The following is a 23736-nucleotide window of genomic DNA, read 5'->3' as shown; positions in this document are numbered from 1 at the left end:
GAATTTGTCTGATTCCCTTTTAAAGCGATTTAGCACCACACCTTGTAGCAGTGAATTCCATAGGTTAATGATGCGCTGTGTGAAGATGTATTTCCCTTTGTCCATCCTCAGTCTCTTGCCACTCGGTGTCATCGGAGGACCCCTAGTTCTAATGTTTGGGGAGATGGGGAAAAGAACGTCTCTATCCTCTTCCTCTATAGCAGCAATTTTCAACCGGTGTGCCGTGGCACACTGATGTGTCACAACAGGTGTGCCCTGGGAGTAGGGCCATTGATGTGAGCCCCCCAGCATGGTCTGCCTTGTCAGTTGTCAAAAAACCACCGGTGTGCCTTGACAATTTCAGCACCTTATCAGTGCGCTGCGAGATAAGGTTGAAAATCCCTGCTCTACACTGCGCATAATTTTAAAAGCCCCTGTTGCGTCCCCCTTTATCCTCCTTGTTTCTCATATCAAAAGCCCAAATACCGTGTAGCCTTTTCTCGTAAGGAAGCTATTCCACTTCCCAGGTTGTGCTCTTCCTCACCTTTTCCAGCTCTACAATAACGCGTTGAGATCTTTGCAATAGGAGGATTTTTTGCACAACTTTTTAAGTCTTTGGAAATACAGTTTTAAAACATTTAATTCTTTGTGGTTGTCGGTTTGATTTTTTTTATATATCTCTCAACCACCTTAATTTTAATTCCGAGAAAAAAATTACTTTTTTCCTCCTTATCCAGTTGTCCGTCCCCGCTGCAGTTTGTTTTCTGGCTTTAAAAAGAAAAGCCTCCTCTTGTTGTTTTGCCTTTTCTATCAACATCTGGGTTGCTTCTTGGGGTTCCCTTCGCAACCCCTTCTTTCTTTCCCTGGGATTCTTTATGCCTGCAGTCGGGGGTTGTTGCAAACTTCAGTCCGTGAAGTATTGGGGGGGCCGTGCAATTAAAGCCCTCTTAATCCGCGTCACAGTTTTCAGGCTTCTGACATCTTTAGCTCAGACCGTGCGAGGAACAAAATTAAAGAGGAGCGGGAGGGGGGAGGAGAGTTGGGCAGCGCCAGCATTGTCCCTGCATTGGAGAATCCACCAGGGAACGGCTGTGCTTTTACCGCCGGCTGCTACGGCTGACCCTCGCCAGCAGATGGGCAGCAGGGCTGGAATGCCCCAGCGAGTGGGGGGATTTAGTGGAGCTTTATCTAGTGAAGAATAGCCTGATTAGCCGATAAAGAGCATGTAAGATGGTATGGGGCCAGCTTTGATGTCTCCCTGGCACAACAGGGAACAGGGTGATGACTGACACCAGTGTGTCAGCGGATTACAGCAGCCGCTGACAATGCTTCCCTCTGTTCCCGAGATGTTGTTACTCTGTTAAGGCCCCCCCCTTTTCTTCTTTTTGGCTGGGGGTCTCGTTCTACTTCCCTTCCCCCATTAAAGTGCAGAAAAGAGTATGCCGTAGTTGGAGCAAGATTTCCCCAGACTTCTGATTAGCGAAAGTCCGAACTGAATGAGATGGTGGGGCATAAGAAGAGCCCCACTAGATCAGGCCAAAGGCCCACCGGCTTCCTGCGTCTCACAGTGGCCCACCAGATGCTTCAGGGAACACACAAGACCGCAAGAGACCTGCATCCTGTTGCCACTCCCTTTGCGCCCGGCATTCAGAGACAGCCTACTTCTGGAACCAAGAGCTTGCACATACCCATCCTGGTTCTTCCCATCGCTTTGTCCAATCCCCTTTAAGGCATCTGGGCCAGGTGCCATTGCGATATCCTGCGGCAAGGGGTTCCACAGAATAGTTACACACTGGGAAAAGAAATGTTTTTCTGACCCTCAATTTCGCAGGCCTGTGTTATCAATCGTAATGCAAATAGATCTTCCCCGGCCTGCGTTGCCCTCCTGCGTACCATTTTTCATCAGAAGGGCAATAGCCGTTTTGAGCAGGGCCTACTCTATCAGAGTGGGAGCGGGGAAGCTGCTGTGCGTACCAAAAGTGGAATTTGTTGCAGAAATCAGACTCCTGATAATCTGATTTTCTTTAGAGAACAAGTTTCTAGCCCCTAATAAATGTCTGTGCTGAAAAGTGCATGGAACATGTCTATCAAAACCTGAGAAAACCGGGGTGTGTGTGTGTGAGAAGGTGCTGAATTAGATTTCCAGCAGAGGTAGGACTCCCCTCTTTGCTTCTCTCCCCTGACCTGCAGAACCAGAAGGTCAGTAAGACATTCTTGAGGACCTCAGGATAGTGGCTTATTGTACAGTCAGCCAGGGACCAACTCCACTTCTTGTTTCATCTCCCTTTCCAAACTTGGTCTAAAGAACTTATACCCACTTCAAGTTAATTAGTTCTCTTCATTTGAAATAGCCCTGATTCTACCAAAAGCACTGCTGGACCCCACCACCAGAGTAGCTGGCCTGTTCAACCTACAGAGGTCCCCCTTCTGCTGGTCTGTGTTGGCAACACTGAGCTAGGTGGAGCAAGGGGCTTGACTCTGTGAGGTAGCAACCTAGAAAGGAGGCAATTCTGTGTAGTTCCTCTTTGAACTTTCTCTTTGGCCAAACTTTAAGAAGGAGAGGGGGGGAAAAGACCATTGGATGATGCATCTTTCCCTTGCCACCATCAAGGACCACCTCGGCCAAGCTGCAGCTAGATCTTCCCCTGCACAGCACTTGCCTTCTCATCAGCAGAAGACACTTGCCTGCCAATTTCCTTGTGGCATTTACCGCTTCCTTAATATCACTTAATTAGCGGCAGGGAAAGCTGGAGACTCGCCCACCCACGCCAGGGTTTTTTGCTGTGGTTGGTGGCAGGCCCTCTGCTCGGGGGAGAAGAAAATGAAGCAGAGTTGGGCCAAGTGTAAGATCAAGAGGAGGAATAATTAAACGAACAACAGAGGAGAAAAGGGTTAGGCTGGGACTGGAGGTCCGACTGGTGGCTTCAAAACTGTGGGTGAGCCCAGCCGTGCGTGTGTGTCCTCTCTGGCCATCCTCCATTTCTGCCCTTCGTTCTTCTGAACAGTGTCCTACTTCTCCTTTCCTGGCTGCCCCCTTCCCCAGCCTCCCATAGCTCGCTTTTGTCCTAGTGCTGCCTCCTCGTCTGTCCCCTTCTTGGCTTACCCCTTTTGTTCCTAGCCCCACATGCCTGCCCTACCTCTCTGCAGACTCTGATCATCTGAACCAATGTGTTTCTTACCCGGGCTGGCCCAAGGCTTCCCAGTCATAGTGTTGGAGGGGACCCAGAAGGTGCTCTGAACCAACTCCCTGCCTGTAGCAGGAAATCCTTGTAGAGCACTGACCACCTCCAGCAGGTGCCTGCAGAGCCTCTTCCTGAGGGTCTCCAATGAGAGGGAATCCATCACCTCCCTCGGCAATCTGTTCCACTTCCCAACCACCCTTCCCATCAGGAATTTCTTCCTGGTGTCCAACGGCAATCTTCTCGCTTGTAGTTTGTACCCATTGGATCTAGTTCTACTCTCAGAGGCCACTGAGACCAATTTGTTCCTTCGTCCATAGGACAGCCCTTCAGGTCTTTGAAGAGCACTGTTGTATCCTCTCTGTGCCTTCTCTTCTTCAGGCTAAACAGACCAAGTTCCTAGGTGGGTGGGCCTATGGAGACAGGGAGGAAGGCACCCCTCACCAGTCTGCTGCCTGACAGCCCAGCCCTAACAACTTTTTAGTGTTGATGCAGCTATGCCAATGGGGCATGTGTTGCATCCTGCAGTGTGGGTGGAGGGTACAGTCACGGTCTCCTCAAAGTAAGAGAACATTTGCTTCCTATTCTTGGGGCTGCATCGGCGCTGGAAAGTTGGATAAAGTTTGGGCCCTGAGGCGCCCACCTCAGTCTGCCTCATGGGTGGGCCGGCCGTGGCATCAGCATCTCTTCATGTCACCATCTTAGCGAGAGATGCATGAATAATGCAGCTAGCAGACTTGAGCTTTCTTTGGCAAAGAATGGAATTTTTTGGGGGGGGGGGACAGTCTATTTTTTGGCATTTTTGCTTTGCACAAGGGGGGGAAGGCCTGCAGCCCTGATCTGATTTGTGCCAAACAAAGGATCGAGCGGGATGTACTTGGCACCGAAACGACCGCAGTCAATCCAAAGCGCTTATTTATTTTTTCTTCTGCTTCTGTGATTCAGCTTTTCAAAGTGTGCCATGTTGGGAGGCAGGGAAATTAGCCATGGGGTCAGGGCAGGAAGTGGACCTGCTCAACCTGGCTTCCTGTTTATTGGATTCATATCCTGCGTTTCTTCTACTGTGGAGTTCGAACTGGCTTATCGAAGCAGGCCCCCTGACAGTCTCCCATCCAAGCAGTGGCCAGACCTAGACTTGTTTAACTTCAGTAAGATGGGTGCCTCAGACCATGCCCCAGGGACCTTCTCTAGCACCTGAGGTTTCATGAGTAATCTACCCAAATTCCCAACTTTTCTTCTTGACAATGACTGGAAACTTGGAAGCTGAGATTCTCAGGTGCAGATTCTCTGCTCACAGGATCACCCCTGTAGACACTTGGGGTTCACGCAGCCTGAGTAAGGAGGTTCTGAAATGGGCAGTCAACTTGGGAATAAGCTCCCTTGAGTTTAACAAATTTCTCTACCTGTGCAAAGGATTAGACCAATTCAACCTCAGATGGCAGTGCTGCCGCCCCAAAATTACGCATGGATGGATAGAGGGACGTTCTTTTCCCTCTTGCACAGCACCAGAACCGGGGACGTCCACTAAAATTGAACGGCAGGAGAATTAGAACAGGCAAAAGGAAATAATTTCTTTAGCCAGCATGTGGAACTTCTTGCCACAAGGGTCAAGTCACATGCCATTCTGTCCTTTCTCTCCTTCCAGTTAGTCTGGAAGATAAGAAGGGGTAGAGCTGTATCACCAGGTGGGAAAACAAGGGAGAACATGGCTGCTCACCTGGCCCACTCAACTCTTGAAGGTGTGTCCCACCTTTATGGGTGCTACCTCAACCCCCCAACCTGCTCTTGACCAATTGAAGAGCAGCTATTATATCCTGGACCGCACTGTTGGAATTAAGGCTGCCCAATTTTGCTGGAGTGTGTCTGTTCTCATTCAAATTGGTTGAGATTTTCCAATTGGACGATGTTTTTTCCTCTGGCGATCTTGAGAGAGAGCTCTTGTGCGTCGGTCGGTGACGTGGAAGCCAGGGGATGTCTGCCAGGCTGCCTGGAAGGAGCAGAGGCCTGCTGATGGATTCCGTGCCCCATTCCTCCACCACCGCCCTCCCCTCCCCAACCACCCCTCCCTGCAGCAGGCATCGGCCACAGATGTCTCATCCGACTCAATGGGTAGGGAAAGCAGGTGTTCAGCCAACATTAAGCCAGAGGTACCCTAGCTGTGCCGCTTGGCACCGTCAGCCCACCGGATGGGGCAAGCAGTTGGGAGCCACCATCAGATGGATTGATGGCGCGATCCGTGTTGAAACGTTCTCTGATAAATGGCCAGCTCCCCTCCAAAGGCACGTCACGGGGTTCAGGAGCCTGCGTCAACAAACCGCAGTGGCTTTTGGCTCGGAGCGGAACTGTTGAGAAAAACCACTCTTCTTCAGTGGGACTATTCCATGACAGATCACCCCCAGTTTTTCTTTTTTTTAATTTAACCACTACATCTCAGAGTTTGATTAAAATTGTACTGAATTATATCACATGTAAAAATCACTGCTGTGAATAAAAATTTGCTATGCCTTAGAGTTGTTGAATTGTGAGGGGGGGATGAAAATTTGGGAAACCCCTTCTCATAGGAAACCCCTCTGAGAAATTTGGAGAACCCCTTCTTACAGTAGACCCCAAAGCTTTAAGCCGTGTGGACTAAAGTAGCTCCTGGGGTCCCTCCAGGATTAGGGACCCTGAAGCTGAGGCTTCATTAGTTTCATAGTAGATCCACCCCTGGTTGCAACCCACAGGTGGGTTGCGCCCTGATTTTTGGTGGGTCGCGTCCCGCCCAGGACAGGACACTGCAGAATAAAATAAGAGTAAAATAAAATGGCGGACAACCTGGAAGTCAATTTGGGAAATGTGGTGTAACGCAGGCAGTGACACAGGGAATACATTCACGTCCCGGAAGCGTCTTCCAGCTCAGCTGCTATTTTACCCTGCAATGTCCTGGCCTCACCAGGTCCTGGATTCACCATGGACTACACAGAGAGTAGCCTTCTACCACTCCTCTGTCCTGGTGCTGTAGGGTGTTCAGCAGTGTAGTGGTCTCCCTGACTTGCTAGTGCAGGGTGATTTGGGACGGTAGAGCATTCTGTCGCATACACCCTCTTCTCTCTAACTCTTGTTCCTTTTTTCCCCAGGCCTGACCTTCGCAGGAAGACTCAGGGCAAACAACGTCTGGCTGCAATGTTGCAGTCTGAATATTCAAGCGGATTGGACTCTGTGACGTCCAAGGTCAAGAGGAAGAAAAAGCAGAAAAACCTGGGAATGCCCCAAAACTGAACTCCAAATCCTCAGCTTCTCCTGCAATTACCAGCACTGTAGGATAGCTGTCGCTGGGGGAGGGGGCGTGCGCATGATGGCCCCCTTACATTACAGGAGCCTCATCAAGAATTGGGAGACGATTTCAAACACTTGGTCCTCTTCCAAAGGAACGTTCTGGCAATTAAAGGCATGTCTTTATTTCCAAGATACTTTGCTTATCTTCCAATCTAAGTCCAAGTTAGTGGCCTGTGCGCACCAAGATTGGGAGTGGGGGATGTTTCAAGAATGCAGAGGGAACTCTGTCTCCATGCACATTATAACCTGAGCATCAGACAGGTAATGGAGAAAGATAAATTTATTAGGGTAGATGTGTCTAAGAGTCACGTTTTTCTGAGAGTCCAATGCTAACTTGGAACACAGGTTCTTTCCAAAGCAGAGATCGGAGGGGGAAGAACTAAAGCAACTCTCTGGGCCAGGTCTCTTCATTGTATGTGGGTGTAACTGTCTGAATATTTAGGGTAAGTTTCGGTGCCTTTTAGAGGAGTGGTTTGGATGACCATCCACCCTTCTTGGTGGCTCTGAATTAATCTTGAGGAATGGGGGGGGGGGGTGTGTGGAAGGGTACTTTTCCCTTTTAAAGACATATATAGTGGACCCTTGGTATCCACAAGGAATCTGTTTCCATAGCCCAGTGGATACCAATTTCTGCAGATAATTGACTACGTGGAGAGGCCTGTCTGAAAGTGCCTTTCGGAAGATCCTCCAGCACTGGCTTGCAGTCTGCGTTGAATCAAATCCTCAGATTGCAAACCCACAGACGAGAAGGGGCCACGGTAATCAAGGAAAAAAGTGGTGTCAGAACCATTCCTTCCGATGGCATCTTCAATTTCCCTGTTACAGGTTTGGGTGATGGCTGTGACGTGTGCAGACAGGGTTCTATACAGATTACTGATGGGCAAACAATTGATAGAGCTTCATATTGAAGATTACCATTACCTAAAATGAAACATGAACGCATAACTTTTCTCTGCAGCAATGAGGACTAGAAAACTAGTGTGTGTGTTTAATGAAAGCCATATTTCATCTGTGCCTTAGGGGGCTGGTGCATGCATGTCAGGCTGTACAACACCCGTCTTCAGCAGCTGGTTTACTCACAGGTCAGTCTCCTTTATTTCAGTGGGCCCTGCCCTCGAAGAAGCCATTCTTGGGTTTACCACCACAATTGCCCCAATTTTATTTAGCAAAAGTAGGAGGAACCCACTCGACCACATTGTTCCCTTGTTGGTTAGCAGAAAGTATTTTTCTAAGGGAGGCAGAAGTCAAATGACATCATGGATGACTAGGGGCTGTGATTCCTTGCCTGGAACCTAAACCTGCCAACTGGGATAAGCAGAACCAATGCAAAATTGTATGTTCATATTGTGTTTTTAAGTGAACCTGTTGTATGTACCAATTAACCTTTTAAAATTTTAGCATCCAAAGAGTGAGAGAGGGGATTTGTGTTTTCTAAAAAATAATAATAATAATAAATAAACGGAGAGCATCATTGAAAAGTGCTTTATTTCTCTGCCTTTAAAAGCTGATACCCAAGGCTGGAGAACAGGAGGTCATCTACTGTGGATACTTTACCATTAGAAAATTAAAGCTGAGTTATTTAGAGATTTTATGGTGATATCATGCCAGTACTGTTGAATAAGAGATTTAATATCATACTTTAGGTCCAAGCAGACTCATCTATGCCCCATGCAGCATTTTTTTGGGGGGGAAGGGGTGAAACCCACCTCCACTGCTGCTCTTATGCTTTTTTCAGCCCAGTCTAAATGTTAATGTTGGGATTGTGCTGTTAGATTCCTAGAAAAGGAGGAAGAGGAAGTGTGGAGGAGAAAAGGAGAGTCACGGGCTAGACATGGAGTTTCCCTGCTTTTGCCCATCCTTCTCCTCTGCGCTTCCTCTACTGCTCTGTTCCTGTTTGTCCTTCTCAAATCCAGGGAGTGGAAGGAAAAGGAGCAGGAAAGGTGGTGACTGGTATGCTTCTGGATGAGGGAAGGGCAACATTGTGTAACACACAAGGTACCAGCAAGTCTTTGAGCTGGCCTTAGATTTGCGGCGCACCTCAAGTTTGTGAAGTCCTGGGAGAATTTCTTTGCAGTTCTCCCATTGACCACAAAACTCCTCGGATTCCAGTCTCAAAACTCTGTCGTGTATTTCTTAAGTGCACCTTTGCGATCGTGTTTTTATTGAGACAGGAAAAAAAAACCCCAGCTGTAACCTTTTTTCCCTCTCTTCATTTGGTTTTGTGTCTGTCTATACCAGGGGTGCTCACACTTTTTTGGCTCGAGAGCTACTTTGAAACCCAGCAAGGCCCGGAGATCTACCAGAATTTTTTTACAATGTTCGCGCCATCATAACATATAACATTTATGTGTACAATGTATGTTGGTGTACCTTGAGCTCCACTGAGTATAACAGGACTTACTCCTGAGTAGACATGCCTAGGATTAGGCTGTGAGGTTGCAATCCTAGCCACACTTACCCGGGAGTAAGCCCCATTGAGTACAATGGGCCTTACTCCCGGCGTTTCCTCCCAGAGGCACCTGAAGGGGGGGGTCGGCACTCCGCGATCTACTCATTTTGCCTCGCGATCTACCGGTAGATCACGATCCACCTATTGAGCACCCCTGGTCTATACATTACTTAAATTGATTTAAAATTCCTTTCTCCTAAGGCAGAGAGCGCTCCCCGCTTCCTCCCCAGATGTGTATCACCAATGACAAGTTTCAATCTTGCCATTTTTTTTTCCAGAAAACGCGTTCGAAAAGCTTGTCGTTCATTAACGAGCGAGATGGCATTGGCTAGGAGGTACAAGAACAATTAAATGGCACAGAATGTCTTTGATTTGCATTTCAGGCTGTGTAAATGTAAGGCTGGCGCTTCTCGGATTATTTTTTTTTCTCCCCTCTGCCTTTTCTCTCTCTCTCTCTCTCTCTCTCCAAATGAAAAGCACAAGTTGTTCCTTTGATAGATTTTTAATATGATTTTAAAAGAGTTTTGTTTGGCCTCATTCTTAGGCAATGAGATTAATTTAAAGCACTTATCCCCTGGGTTTAAGTCAATCCATGTAGGCCTCTGGACCCAGGCGTTCTTTGGGTGAGGGGGGCAAAAGGGGGGCTTTGTTTGCAATGTTTCTGAGAGAGAGACTCCTTTCCCACTTCATTAACCCTGAACTGGGGACAATCCCCTACCCTCATACCATCTCCCCATCTTGCACGAACGCACACACACACACACACACGCATATACAGACATATTCCAAGCCTGAGGATTTACTAGGTTTCCCCCCTCCAATCCTCCCCCCCCCCAGCTCTTTCCCTCATACAAACCCAGCACTTCTCACATCGCTAAGGGAGCTCCTTGACTTAATGAGCTGTGGCAGCCTTTTTTGGGCCGCAAATATTAGTATTTTATTTACAATTTTTTTCAGCCCTCTTGTTGATCGAAACCACGTGCCACATAGCTGGCAAATAGACAGCAATGCAAAAAACGACAACCAACAAACACACAATCAGTACATGACAAGCAGGAAGGAGAGGACCAATAAATAAGATCTTTAAAACGGCAATACAGAGCGCCGGAGTTTAGTACTCGGCTCAAAAAGGAACATAGAGGTAAGGGTATGGGAACTGCTGTTCTCTTTTTAAATCCATGAAGCGTGAGGGGGGGAGGGTAGCAGTTGAGATGATCGCTAAGATACTGTCAAGGGGGTGACATTTGGCCACCATCTCAGCTGCAGGAAGGACTTGGGCCAGACCTAGTTTCACAAGATCACCCAAAGAAATGGACTTCCTGCACTGCACTGAGCAGGGGTCTTGGAATAGATCAGCTCCAGGCTCCTATTTCAACACCTGTTATGATTCTGTGACTCAAAACAGATAAAATGTAGTACAGGCATCAGGTTGTTGGGGCTCCCAGGGCAAAACCTTGCACTGTCGTCGTCCCCCATTGCGTCCCTGTCCCACTGCCTGAAGGTGTGTTCAGCAGTACCATTTTCCACAGAACTGGGGGTTCTGGAGTCCACCTGGCCAGGTTAGGTCTTTATAATGAGCTTGGATTCTTAGCCGGTGACCATCCTGGCTGACCCATGATGTTATCACTGGACAAAAAGAAGTGTTTTGTTCCTCATTTTTCTCTCTGTCTTTCTCTCTCTCTTCAATGTAAACCAGTGGTTCTCAAACTTTTTTTGACAGTCTGTGAGGACCCATCAGAAGTTGTGTCATTAACCGGCAGTAATGTTGTGACATCATCAGTTTAGGTTTCAAACCTAAGCTGCCAAAGGTCCCATTGCGCAGTAGCGCTCGTGCTCTTGTTTTCCACAGCTTGGAATCCAAACATTCCAGCTTAGAAGTCAAAGTGGAATGCAGACTTGGATTCTTCTCCAACCACACAGCCCTTCCCCCTCTCCAGTCTTCCATTTCCCACCTATTCAAGGCAAAGCACCCTTGCTCTCTCTCACCAGGAGCCCGTCCTGCCCTAGATCCTGGTCAGCTCTGGCAGTTGTATTTTCAACTGTGTATTTTCAATGGCAATCTGAGCTAGGTGCTACACAACCCACCTGAAATCAGCTCATGACCCACTTAGTGGGTCCCAGCCCATGCTTTGAGAAACACTGATATAAACCATTTTGAGAACTTTTTTTTCTACTTTATTACATAAATATCCTTAACAATAAGGAGTTGTTCGCATGATGTATCACTCACCTTAAGGAACTAACAGCATCATGGCAATAGCCATTCATTTTGACATACGTATTTATACTTTGCATAAACAAAGGGTTAGAAAACTCATGGATATTCACCATGGATTTGCCAACAAGCCTTATTGGTAGCTGTTGATCATGGTAACTACTTGGAGCTACCGTGTTATTAGGAAGTGTTCCTCTGAATACCAGTTGCTGGGAGGGAAGGACTCCCCTTTCTTCATGCCCTGATTGTAGGGGGCGGGAATACGCTGTACCCTGCTCTGAGCCCTTGAGATAGGGTGGGATAAAATAAATAATGAATAATTGATAGTTAATATCAATGTAAACCAGTAAATGTAAATAATTAATAGTTAATATTTGAGCATGCGCTCTGGGCCTTTATTTTATTTTTTATTTTTACCCTAGCATTGGGGCTCCTTAGACATGGGGTTCAGTTGGTCCAATTGGCTTAAAGCTGGCCCTGTTTTTCTGTTTCATTCAACATGGTGAAAATATTTTCTTCCCTTCCCTATTGAACACCCTCTTCCCCCGGTTTCTCCTCTTTGCTGAAGAGCTCTGCCTAGCTCTTTCCTGTCCTGTCGGACACTACCTTCTTCCTGAACTGTGGGGGAGTGGGGGCGGTTGAGCGCATATTTCCAAACAGCCTGGCCTTCAGGTTGGAGAGGGGGAGCAGCAGGAGGAAAGAGCAAGGTCTGGCAGAGGGTTGGTGCTGCCGTTTTAGAAGCTAAGCTTCCCGCATCCCAGCTGTCAGCTTCTCCGAGACCTGCTCCCAGATCTGTCCCGGTGACCAGCTGCTGGGGAGAAGCTGGCCAAAGGCAGGCGTTCAACACGTCCCTCACTCCTTTTCATAATTATAAGAAGGTGGAAGGGCCTTTATTTATTTATTTGTTTGTTTCCAAAGCGGTCATTTAAGATAATTGCCACCGCTTGAAAACGACTGTTAATAATTCAGCAGGCCAAGGGCATCTAGCAAGATCTAGTGGGGGCTCTGCTGTTTCTTGACTTTCTCTCGCTCCCCTGCCTTAGCTTGGGTTCTGAAGGGGCAAGGAGTTTGGGGGCAGGAACAAAATGTAAAAAGGGTTCACCCAATATGAGGAAGGTTTGGAAGGAGAATGGCATGCAAATGGAAGCACCAATATCCAAAGAGATCGGTTCCCCCTACAGCGCCCCAATTTTGCCCGTACTAAATATCAGTCTCCTAGTTTTATAGCAAAGTTTATTTAATTTGGTATTAATGAATTGGTATTAATAATATCAAAATTGATATTGATCATCCTGAGAGCCGGGATGATTTAGTGCTTTGGGAGATGGACTAAGGATCTGGAAGACCCAGGTTCAAAATCCCTGCTCAGCCACAAAGCTTCCTGGATGACCTTGGGCCAGTCAGTCACCATCTCTCAGCCTCACCTACCTCACAGGGTTGTTGTAATTGGCCCACCTCACCCCCAGCAGTGTCTTTTCTAGTGGCTGTCTGCTGGTGTTGCATCTTTTTAGATTGTGAGCCCTTTTGGGACAGGGAGCCATTAGATTTATGATTTTCTCTGTAAACCGCTTTGTGAACTTTTTGTTGAAAAGCAGTATATAAATACGGTTGTTGTTGTTATGAGGATAAAAGGGAGGTAACCATGTACACCACTCTGAGTTCCTTGGAGGAAGGGTAGTATAAAAATATTTTTTTAAAAAAATCTGAAATAATAAAATATCGTTTTGCATAAACTCCCCTGGGGAACTCTTCTAGTTTGAAAGATGGGCTAGAGCTTTAAACATCTTTCTGAGTAGCTACAATATTTCTCCTTCCAGTGAGAAGTAGTATGGGAATCTTCTCCCTCCCCCTCGCCGAACCCCATCTCCACAGTCTCTCTCATTCATTTCTAGAGAGTTTTGATCTTCTAGCAAGAAAACAAAACAAAAACTAGAAAGCTTGAAAATGACTAGATCTCTTTGTAAAGAATTTTATTTCCACATTTAAAAAACAGAGAGAGAAAGAGAGAGCTTTGTCTGATCTCTTCTAAAGCAGAATTCTCCTTTTCTTCTTCTTTTCATTACAAAGTCCGGAAAAGAGAATTCCACAGATATAGGCTTACAAGACTCACTTACACAAATACGCCCTCAGGGTTCACCAAATAAATAATTCATATACATTTTTGCACACAGTATTTACAAAAAAAGGAAAAAAAAATCTCTATTTTTAAGTTACATACTTTTGAAAATTCTTGGTTTTAGCATAAAAGGATCTCCTTTGCGCTAGACTGGGATAAACATGGGGGGGTTGCGCATGGGGAATGAAGGAGAGGAATTGTGTCTTTGCTATGTATAAGTGTACAGGAAGTCACATCTACCTTTCCAAAAATCAGCACAACAATAATAAGCTTCGCTCATACTGGAGGGTCACTAATTACGGTTGCAGCTTTTTTTTTTTTTTTTTTTTGCAAAGAGAAAAGAGTTCCCCCCCCCCCCCCGTGGTGGGAGAAACCATTCAGCGCAAAGAGAGGTGGTGCTCCCTTTGTGGAAGTTGATTAGAAGGCATCAAGACCAGAGCAGTGACTCATGCAGAGATGCAACACAGGCAGCCATCCTGGAGATCAGAACCAAGGCTTACAGGCTTCTTTCATTATTTAATGCATCTTTCTCGTAGCGGGCTAACAAAGTTCTACTGATGCAGTTTGGGGATTCTTGGAAACTGCTTTGGTTCTCATTTAACACTTGGTGAAGACCATCAAACATGTCTACTCAAAAGTAAGCCCCCCCTCATTGTCTGAGGGGGCCCAATGCATAGGACCGGCTCACTCATGAGGCCAACTGAGATGCTTGCCTTAGGCAGTAGATTAGCAGAGTGATCCACCCACTTGCCTGCCTCCATTCCATGGAGAGTGGCGGGCTAGAGTGCCCTCTCCTTCACTCCAGGGAGTGGGAGGAGTGGAGAGACCAGCACATCACCACCCCACATCTGGTAGGTTGCCTCCGGTGTCAGCCCTGCCAAGACATTAGAAACATTAGAGGCTCAAAGAGGGTTTGAAAGAAACCCTGATTGTTTGACCCTAAAACTGAGCAGCAGATTAGGAAGATAGTAAATTTAAAGGAACCTAACAAAAATGGAACTGGAGCTGCAACACATTCTGGTAACCCAAAGGATACCCAAGCATATTAAAAAATTGAACCCGAGCTGTCTTAGGATCACCAAAGGAGTCTCGTGTTCTGGTTTCTATGCTAGTTTAATGTGGGTATTAAAACAGTATTACCCTGTTGTGTATTAGGGCCCAATCCTATCCAACTTTCCAACACCGGTGCAGCTACAATGCAGCCCCAAGGTAAGGGATCAAATGTTCTTCTACCTTGAGGAGGCCTCTGTGACTGCCCACACACACACACACACACACAATGCCGCACAAGCTCCATTGACATGGCTGCACCATCATTGGGAAGTTGGATAGGATTGGGCCCTTATTCTCTGGAAAAGAACGGAAGGGGGAGGAGAGAGAATGGATTGCATTCCCTCCCTGTTGATTTGATCCTTGTAGGTTGCTGGGATTCTTCTTTTAAGGGTTTTTGGCTGTCTATCTTCCCACAAAGCCCTTTTGTGTTTTGGCAAGTGTACAGCCTGTAAAAGAGGACAGAGGAGACAAAAAGTTTCTTCATCAAACTGGGGAGGGGGGGAATTCTTGGCACAATCCAACCAATGTGAAACAGGCTGCCTGTTTACTCAGAACTAAGTCCTATTGCATTTAATGGAGCCTCCTTCCAAGTAAGTATTCCCTTCCCACCCTGTAAGTAGCTCAGTAGTTAGCTACCATCTTAGCAGTACATTCTGAATAAAACTGCCCAAACGATGACGAATGAGATTGGACTGGTGATGCTATTCATTTCAATGGGAAACTTATAACAGAATCCATTATGTGTCTACTCAGAAGTAAGCCCCCTTGTATTCAGTGGGGGTTTACACCCAGGGAAGTGTGCATTAAGATTTCATCCTTAAACCCGTCCTTACCAGTCTAATCCAAACCCCAAAGTTTAAGTCTCACTGTGAACAGAAGATTTACTTCTGAGTAAGCAAGTGTAGAATCCATTGCCAGTGTGTTTAGGACTACGGCTCTGGCATTTGAATGTCCCTCTGAATGTTTACTCAGTTGCACTCCCTATCATATTTAGTTTACTCCCAAGTAAATATGTTCAACTTTGCAATCATGCCCACTGAAACCAATGCTTTAAGCTAAACTTTCATCCATTGTGCTTGTATTCATTTTAATAGTGCAATCCTGTGCGTATCTACTCAGAACTAACTCCCACTGAATTCTATACAGCAGCATTTCTCAAACTGTGGGTCAGGACCCACTAGGTGGGTCGCAAGCCAATTTCAGATGGGTTCCCATTCATTTCAAGGTGTATTTTATTTTTAATATACATATTACACTTGATGCCACCATGGTATGTGACTGCATTTGGGGAAATGTCACAGATCTGTGCTTTCAATAGGTTACTGTTTCTATGCTTTTAATGATGATAGTCAATGGGGTTTACTCCCGGGTAAGTGTGGATAGGATTGCAGCCTTTGGGATGTAAATGTAAATTGTAAATGTTTACACTTAAATTACAATGCTTATTGTAAATGTTTGATTTACTTGCTTGCTTGATTGATTTGATTTTGTTGTAAGGGGGTGTTAAAAATTTTTGTGCTTGGGATGGACAGAGTGGATAGGGAGATGCTCTTTACGCTCTCACATAATACCAGAACCAGGGGACATCCACTCAAATTGAGTGTTGGGCGGGTTAGGACAGACAAAAGAAAATATTTCTTTACTCAGCGCGTGGTCGGTCTGTGGAACTCCTTGCCACAGGATGTGGTGCTGGCGTCTAGCCTAGACGCCTTTAAAAGGGGATTGGACGAGTTTCTGGAGGAAAAATCCATTATGGGGTACAAGCCATGATGTGTATGCGCAACCTCCTGATTTTAGGAATGGGTTAAGTCAGAATGCCAGATGTAGGGGAGAGCACCAGGATGAGGTCTCTTGTTATCTGGTGTGCTCCCTGGGGCATTTGGTGGGCCGCTGTGAGATACAGGAAGCTGGACTAGATGGGCCTATGGCCTGAGCCAGTGGGGCTGTTCTTATGTTCTTAACTACAATTCCCAGGAAGCGTTGCAGGTCTCTTGTGATCTGGAGTGCTCCCTGGGGCATTTGGTGGGCCACTGTGAGATACAGGAAGCTGGACTAGATGGGCCTATGGCCTGATCCAGTGGGGCTGTTCTTATGTTCTTATGTTCACTTCTGGCCATGCCATCACTTCCAGGTTAATGGATGACATCACTTCCGGTGGGTCCTGACAGATTGTCATTCTAAAAAGTGGGTCCCGGTGTTAAAAGGTTTGAAAGGTTTTTATCCACTCTTGCTTGGGAGTAAGCCCTATATAGCTTACTTCCAAACAAGAGTGGATAAAAAGACAGCCTCTTCCTATTTACCTGGAAAGAAGGAAACCTTATTCAAAACAGTGGGACTGACTTTTGAGTGGACATGCAGTCAGAATACAGTTTTTCCCCCATCAATTATTCTGGAAGGAGAAAAGTAAAGTATTTATATTGATCCCGGTTTAAATACGAACATCCCTCCACCTTTCTGGATTCCTTTTCCTGTGGTGTGTGAAGGAAGTTCTTGCACTTGTCTTCATTTCACTTTCCCCAGTTCTAGCCAGAAAAGCAGATCTCATCTTTTCTTCATCCTCACTTGCAAGAAGAATCGTGGGCCGTGACTACCGGCTGTGCAATAGCCCAACAGGTTGGTGGGTGGGTAGTAGGAGAGAGAGAGAGCTTGTAAACTTAGAATTTAAAAATAGTCTTATAGACAGGTTCATATGTCAGAATGCTGGTTTTGAAGCGAACACGTGTCCAACATATCTTGGGCGGGCGCAGGGGGGCCACAGGAAACACCGAGGGTCTTGATGGAATTGTAGGAGATCGTGGACCTCTTCTTTAAACATTGCATTGGGGGGGGTAACCAGATCCGGTGGTCCAGGAGGGGGAGAATTTCAACCCATGCTTTTCACTTTAGATGAACTCAACAAAGGGACAAGTTGCTCCAGCCAAAATTCTCTCTGAAAGTGTAGGTGGTCTCTGTACCTACTGGTGGTTATAGGGTTGGAGAATCTGCATTTGGGTGAGAGGGGGAATGGGGGGTCTGTGTGTTTATGTGTAATTAGGGGTGGTGTGCATGTTTGACCAAGGGTGCAATCCAGCCAGTCCCACAGGGTTCCATGGGAGAGATCTATCCATGTTCAGTATGATATTCAACTTCCTCCAGCTTGAATCAATGGGGCTGGAAAAGTGCTTAAATTTTGCCTGGATGGTGTCCAAGCAAAGCTTACAAATCCCATCCACAATTTCCTGGGAGTAAGCCCCCTTGGAACACCATGGAACTGCCTTCGAAGGAGATACAGTGTGCATGTGTGTACGTTGTGCCGTGAAAGGTGAAGACTATGAGGAGGATGGGGGGGGGGAGAGATCTGTGTGTATAGGGGAAAGGGGTCACGTGCTGTTTCGCATGGGCTCCTTGAAACTCCCAAGTCTGGAACACTGATTTTCAAACCCTCTGTGCCCAGCGTTTGTGTGAATGCTCCCTGACACGTGTCTATTCAAATCCTCCCCCACCAAAAAGCCGGGTTCTCCCTTGTTCAGAGCTGTGATGGTGGTGGTCGTGTCCTGGCTCATGCAAGAAGAGGGACCCTTGGGAGTGGGGGGGGGGTCCATGGTGTTCCTGAAGCTGAGCCCCTCCCTGGCCACTCACCGGGGCTGTGCTGCCCGGGGAAGGACCCCGGCCAGGGGGGGCAAGGGTGGGGGAGGCTCACTGCCCCCTTGAAGTCCGTGGATGAGGATCCGGGGCACCAGTGGCCTCTGTAGGGCTGGTGGGGGGGCGCTGGGACCCCGGTAGAGATAGAGGGCAGCGCCTGGATCCAGGTTGGAGACTAAGCTCTGTGGGTAGAAGTAGGGGGACGGGAACATGCGCTGGAGGGCTGAGTAGTTCCCGGCTTCGGCCAGCAGCTCCAGGCCCACCGCCGTCTGCCGTTTCCACTTGGTCCTAGAAGGGGAGGAAAGAGAAGAGGAGGAGTTCAGAGACCTCCATCAGCCCAAGTCTTGCTGCAAACACCTTGTCAATGGCAATGCATGCTTTTGGAAACAGTTCACACATGCCCTGGTGACACTTGATTGCTCGTCACGTGTCCAGCAGCACATGTGAATGGGAGAGCTCCATGTTGCCCTGGAGAGTTCTGTGTTTCTCGAGGTGCTGCCTTGCCAAGTTCTTTCTTACATAGGCTGGCCTTCCCCTTCCTACACGCCAAATGGGGCAGCCATCAAGCGATGAAAGCGCAGACCTGACGACTGACATAGCTGCTGGGTTGTTGTTTTTTAACCCGGCTCCTTTGGGGTCAGTAGTGGTGATGTGCTTTGTCTTTTAGAGGCCTAGTCGTCCCTTTCACACGTGTACAACCACCGCGTTAAGACTGTAAGCACCAGTGATGTCCAGACACGTGTGTGTGAACCGACCCTGCTAGTGTGGTTTACACAACCGAAAACCCACAAGTGTGGAAAAGCCTCCAGGGCACCTCTGGAGCCAGAGCAGACCTCAGGTGCCAGAAGCATGCCTTATATCTTCAGGCCTGGCCCTGGAGGGATAACTTGCATGTCTGAATCAAAAAATACCTTCCTATATGGCTCACACATTCAGGGTAACCAGATGTCCTCTTTTCCCAGGTCATGTCCTCTTTTTAAAGCCTCATGTCCAGGAAAAGGACTTAAATGTCCTCCTTTTCCCAGGGAGCAGGCAGCACAGAGCCTTCTTGGAGTGAATAAATTCTATGCAATACATTCTATGTTTATATAGTTTTAAATTTGAGCACTATGTTATTATGAAATGAACCCCATGAAATCAATACAGGAGTATTTGATATAGCTTTGATTTTGTCATGTCCCACATGGATGTCTGACATTTTGGGGTCCTCTTTTGTGGTTATGTCAAAACACATTCCTCAGCGAGTCATCCAGCCGTGTGGGTTGGTGTGAACCAAGCCCCTCCAGTTCCCACGCTGGAATTGGGCGCGATCACAAGTCATAAGCAATAAAACCCCATGTTAGGATGCATGTGTGAACGATCACTGAGCAGATCAACCCTCTGGGCAGGGCAGTCTCTGCGAGAGTTATTATTTCCTTCCAATTTTTTTTTATCCCCTACAGATATTTCTGTGAAATATTCCAGATCTTTGACTTTTGTCCCTAACCAGCTGATTCAGCACATTTTCCACAAGTTTGATTATTCAAACTACACTCTTCCTTTCAGAAGCTCATCATCTAGAGGTTTTGGGGGGGGGTAAATCAGGCGGAAACCTACAAGTTGTTAAGTGGTGTTGTCCGCTGTGTAGGACATGACAACCGCTCCAGGTGAACACAGAATTCCCATCAGCTTATCATGAGCCTCTCCCAGCTCTGTGCCACGATCACACATTCTGATTAAACGCAACAACAGATCATGTTAAGGATCGAGTATGTATTGGAGCTGACACGGGTCTGTTCCTGTGGCAGGCGATTTGGGGTGCAGAGAATGGGCTTGTATTTTGAAAGGGGGGGTGCAGTCTGCAGCACCCCAGTCAGGGAGGGCCAAACCTCTAGTGTCATCCTCACTCACTGCAAAAAGTTTTTATTATTTCTCCCATAGAAGTGAATGGTCTTCATTCACTCAAAGTGGGCATTTGGGGTGTGCGGCTTGGGTAAATTGCTCTCTGCCCTTCCAGTTGTAGGAAAGCACACCAGCTCCTTTCTGGTAGACTGGTCAGACGGAAGACTGGAAACTGGTTTGAGGCTGCAATCCTATGCACACTTTCCTGGGAGTAAGCTCCATAGAATTCAGTGGGGCTTACTTCTGAATAGACATGCATAGGATTGGGTTGTGAATAGGATTGGGCTATGAATTGGGCTGTAACTACCTCTCTCTCTCTCTCTCTCTCTCTCTCTCTCTTCAGCCTACCTCACAGGGCTGTTGGGATCATTATATAGAATTATGTTTCATCATAATAGCTCAATATAGACAGATGAACAGGTGTAGGGGATACAGGCAGTGTGGAAATTGCTTGCATAGATGTGCGCCCCATATACAGTATCATAGTTATGTGAATAAATTCACAGCAATTAAAGCTTAAAAATAAAATAAAAAGAAGTGCATGCTGAATTTCCTCTCCTTGAAAAACTGGAAGGAGATATCCTGTTTAGGGTTAAACTAATGATACATGACACAATGGCCCCCGTTCTTGATTGCAACAGTGTTTTAAGAAAACCTTCACTTTAGAAGTAGGTGGGAAAATACACAGAAATCGAATTTCTTTAGTCAGTTGCAAACTTTTTTTCTCTGTAATCATTTGGGAAGTGGCTTAATTTGTACGGGGGGGGGGTTTGAAAATACTTTAATTGGGGGCAGTTAAAAGAGTAAAGTGTTTTGTTTGCTTGCTTGCTTGCTTGCTTGCTTGTACCTAAGAAAAAGACAAGGGGGGAACCACAAGTTTTTATACGAGAGAGAAATTTGTCCTTTTTTCTCATAATACTAGATTTGTATACTAGATAATACTAAGCAGCCTTGGGTGTTTATACACACACACACACACACACACACACACACACAGTATATATACACGTATACTGACTATTTATTTATTTAAAATAATTTAAAAATTCATTTAATAATAATAGAAACCCAGCATCCCAGGTCCTTGGGAAGGACTTGATGTCTGGATAAAACAAACCAGCCAAAATACCTGAGTGTACCAAAATATAATAATAATAATAATAATAATAATAATAATAAATAGATTTAGTGGTCTCTCAATGGCACTGAAAGGAAATGGACTCAACATGGGTTAAGAGAAAGGTCACTTTCACACCATGTAGGGTTAACTGATGACGTCTGTTGCATCATCATCATCATCATCATCACCATCATAGAGAGAGAGAGTTTTTTAAAAGATTAGACAGATTCCTGAAGGATGATTGAGCAATTGTGAGAGTTAGGTGGAAACTCTGTGTCCAGCAGCAGTCTACCTTTGAGTATACCAGGTGCTAGGGACAAACCACAGAGGACGTTTTAGCCCCTGCTTGTGGGTATCTTGGAAGCATTTACAGCCCAAGCCTATGCATGCCTACGCAGAAGTAAGTCCCATTATAGACAATGGGACTTACGTCCAGGTAAGTGTGCATAGGATTGCAGCCCCAGTGCCCTGTGGTCCAACGTGCATCTGTTTGAATTGCAGGCTTCTAGTGGGAGCTTCTCAAGACGGCTGTTTACGTGAAGACAGTAGATACTATTATATATGTCTGTAGTAGAGATAAGTGGAAGTCTTTTTAAATTTTGTGTTAAGTGTGGTCGGCTTTGTAGTTTTGCATTATATTTTGTAGCTTAGTAGTTTTGTTAGTTTTGTGTTTGTTATTATTATTTATTTAGGTTGGGTTGTATTTGTTTTTTTTCCCCAGCTCTAAAATAAAGAAGAGTAAAAGAATAGATTTTTTTTAGAAGCAGTTGAGGATTAAATTGATACTAGATTGATAAAGATGAATGGGAAGGGACCACTTTGCTGTTTCGAGGGGGAAGTAGCTTTAAAGTCAGCTAGGGTTTGTGTTTTTCATATTTTGAGGGGGAAATATTTGGGGAAAAATGTCTGCAAGGGATGATTTAATCAAGGAATCAGTTTCAGCTCTGAAACTGAAGAGGCTTGTAGGTGGTCCATCCACAGAAAACCATTTGTCAAGATTTTGGAATTGAAAATACAGGTTTAAAAATAGACCCAGGACTAATCCATATAGCTGGATAGGCAGCAGTTTAACCATTTCACCACCAGTTTCCCCCTCCAAAACTTAGAACAAATTTCCTATAAATAGTTTTCTACCGAGTTGCATGTCAGTGTCTAAAAATCTTTCCCCCAGTCCAGACATGGGTGTTGGGTTTTTCAGTAATTTAATTTAAGCCATTTCTGCACAACATTGCATATACACAACAGGGATCAAAGGTGTACACCTGTGGGCTGGGCAAAAATGGGTTAAAGGAAAATACAGCCATCCTGGGCAGCAAACACCTGGGAGTAAGCCCCATTGACTATAATGGGACTTACTTCTGAGTATATGTGCCTAGGTTTGGGCTCTTAGGTAGATTCCTCAACCTGCTCCTATCTTTGGTTACTGGGAAGATTTTTGGTCTACTAAGGGCAGTTACTTCTAATCTAGGGAAATGGTAGCTCCTGGGATTACTGTCTAAGTGTATAAGATTACATAAGAACATAAGAACAGCCCTACTGGATCAGGCCATAGGCCCATCTAGTCCAGCTTCCTGTATCTCACAGCGGCCCACCAAATGCCCCAGGGAGCACACCAGATAACAAGAGACCTCATCCTGGTGCCCTCCCCTACATCTGGCATTCTGACTTAACCCATTTCTAAAATCAGGAGGTTGCGCATACACATCATGGCTTGTACCCCATAATGGATTTTTCCTCCAGAAACTCGTCCAATCCCCTTTTAAAGGCGTCTAGGCTAGACGCCAGCACCACATCCTGTGGCAAGGAGTTCCACAGACCAACCACACGCTGAGTAAAGAAATATTTTCTTTTGTCTGTCCTAACCCGCCCAACACTCAATTTGAGTGGATGTCCCCTGGTTCTGGTATTATGTGAGAGTGTAAAGAGCATCTCCCTATCCACTCTGTCCATTCCCTGCATAATTTTGTATGTCTCAATCATGTCCCCCCTCAGGCGTCTCTTTTCTAGGCTGAAGAGGCCCAAACGCTGTAGCCTTTCCTCATAAGGAAGGTGCCCCAGCACCGTAATCATCTTAGTCGCTCTCTTTTGCACCTTTTCCATTTCCAAGTCGCTCTCTTTTGCACCTTTTCCATTTCCATGGAAAATGGAAAGATTGATAAATGGCCCATCGATTAATCAAAACTGCTTTGAATGGCAGAAGGGAATAAAGTCTTGGCTTGTACCCCCTAAACACACTTTTCCTTATGGGAAGAAAGAAAAGGGTTAAGAACTGTCCTGACATTGTGTTACCCTGAATGCCCATGTAGCTTTAAGATTTGCAGAAAAGGGGAAAAAAAAATTGAATTTCTCCATTTGCTTTTTTAAAAAAATTTAGATTTTGAAGATGGATAGAAAAAACTGCATGGCAGGGTGCAAAGAAAAGCACCAATAAATCCATCTGTATTCTGACGTTCTGTTACCCTGAATGTTGCAATGAGTTAAAAAGAAAAAAAGACAAAAAGAATCTAGAAAGGGACACTACCTTTCTCTATTGCAGCGTTTCTCAAACTGTGGGTCAGGACCCACTAGGTGGGTCGCGAGCCAATTTCAAGCTGGTCCCCCTTCATTTCAGGTGTGTTTTTTTGTTCTTATCAAATATATATTTTTTATTTTATCAAATATATTTTATGTTTAATACGTTAGACCTGATGCTATTATGGTATGTGACTGCATTTGGGGAAATGTGACAGACCTGTACTTTGAACAGGCCGTGCACATCTCTGATCTCGGAAGCTAAGCAAGATCAGGCCTGGTTAGTACTTGGATGGG

At 46.0% G+C, this 23736-nt stretch overlaps 2 protein-coding genes across 3 annotated transcripts in view; one reads left to right on the top strand and one right to left on the bottom strand.

The window, feature by feature from the left end:
- Positions 1-7951, top strand: part of DDX31 (DEAD-box helicase 31) — a 51909-nt gene extending 43958 nt beyond the window's left edge. For both annotated transcript variants that reach the window (XM_066610554.1, XM_066610553.1), the window contains one exon: positions 6275-7951. In XM_066610554.1, the coding sequence (XP_066466651.1) occupies positions 6275-6360 (86 nt within the window). In that variant the 3' untranslated portion in view covers positions 6361-7951. The remainder of the gene's footprint in view (positions 1-6274) is intronic.
- A 9969-nt stretch (positions 7952-17920) lies between these two features.
- Positions 17921-23736, bottom strand: part of BARHL1 (BarH like homeobox 1) — a 19021-nt gene continuing 13205 nt past the window's right edge. Inside the window, exon 3 of the mRNA XM_066610821.1 lies at positions 17921-18215. Within this exon, the coding sequence (XP_066466918.1) occupies positions 17921-18215 (295 nt within the window). The remainder of the gene's footprint in view (positions 18216-23736) is intronic.

This window comes from Tiliqua scincoides, chromosome 16, assembly GCF_035046505.1.
Source record: "Tiliqua scincoides isolate rTilSci1 chromosome 16, rTilSci1.hap2, whole genome shotgun sequence".
NCBI classification, from domain to species: domain Eukaryota; kingdom Metazoa; phylum Chordata; class Lepidosauria; order Squamata; family Scincidae; genus Tiliqua; species Tiliqua scincoides.
The sequence above is the reverse complement of the archived record's forward strand: the minus strand, read 5'-3'. Positions and strand labels throughout refer to the sequence as shown.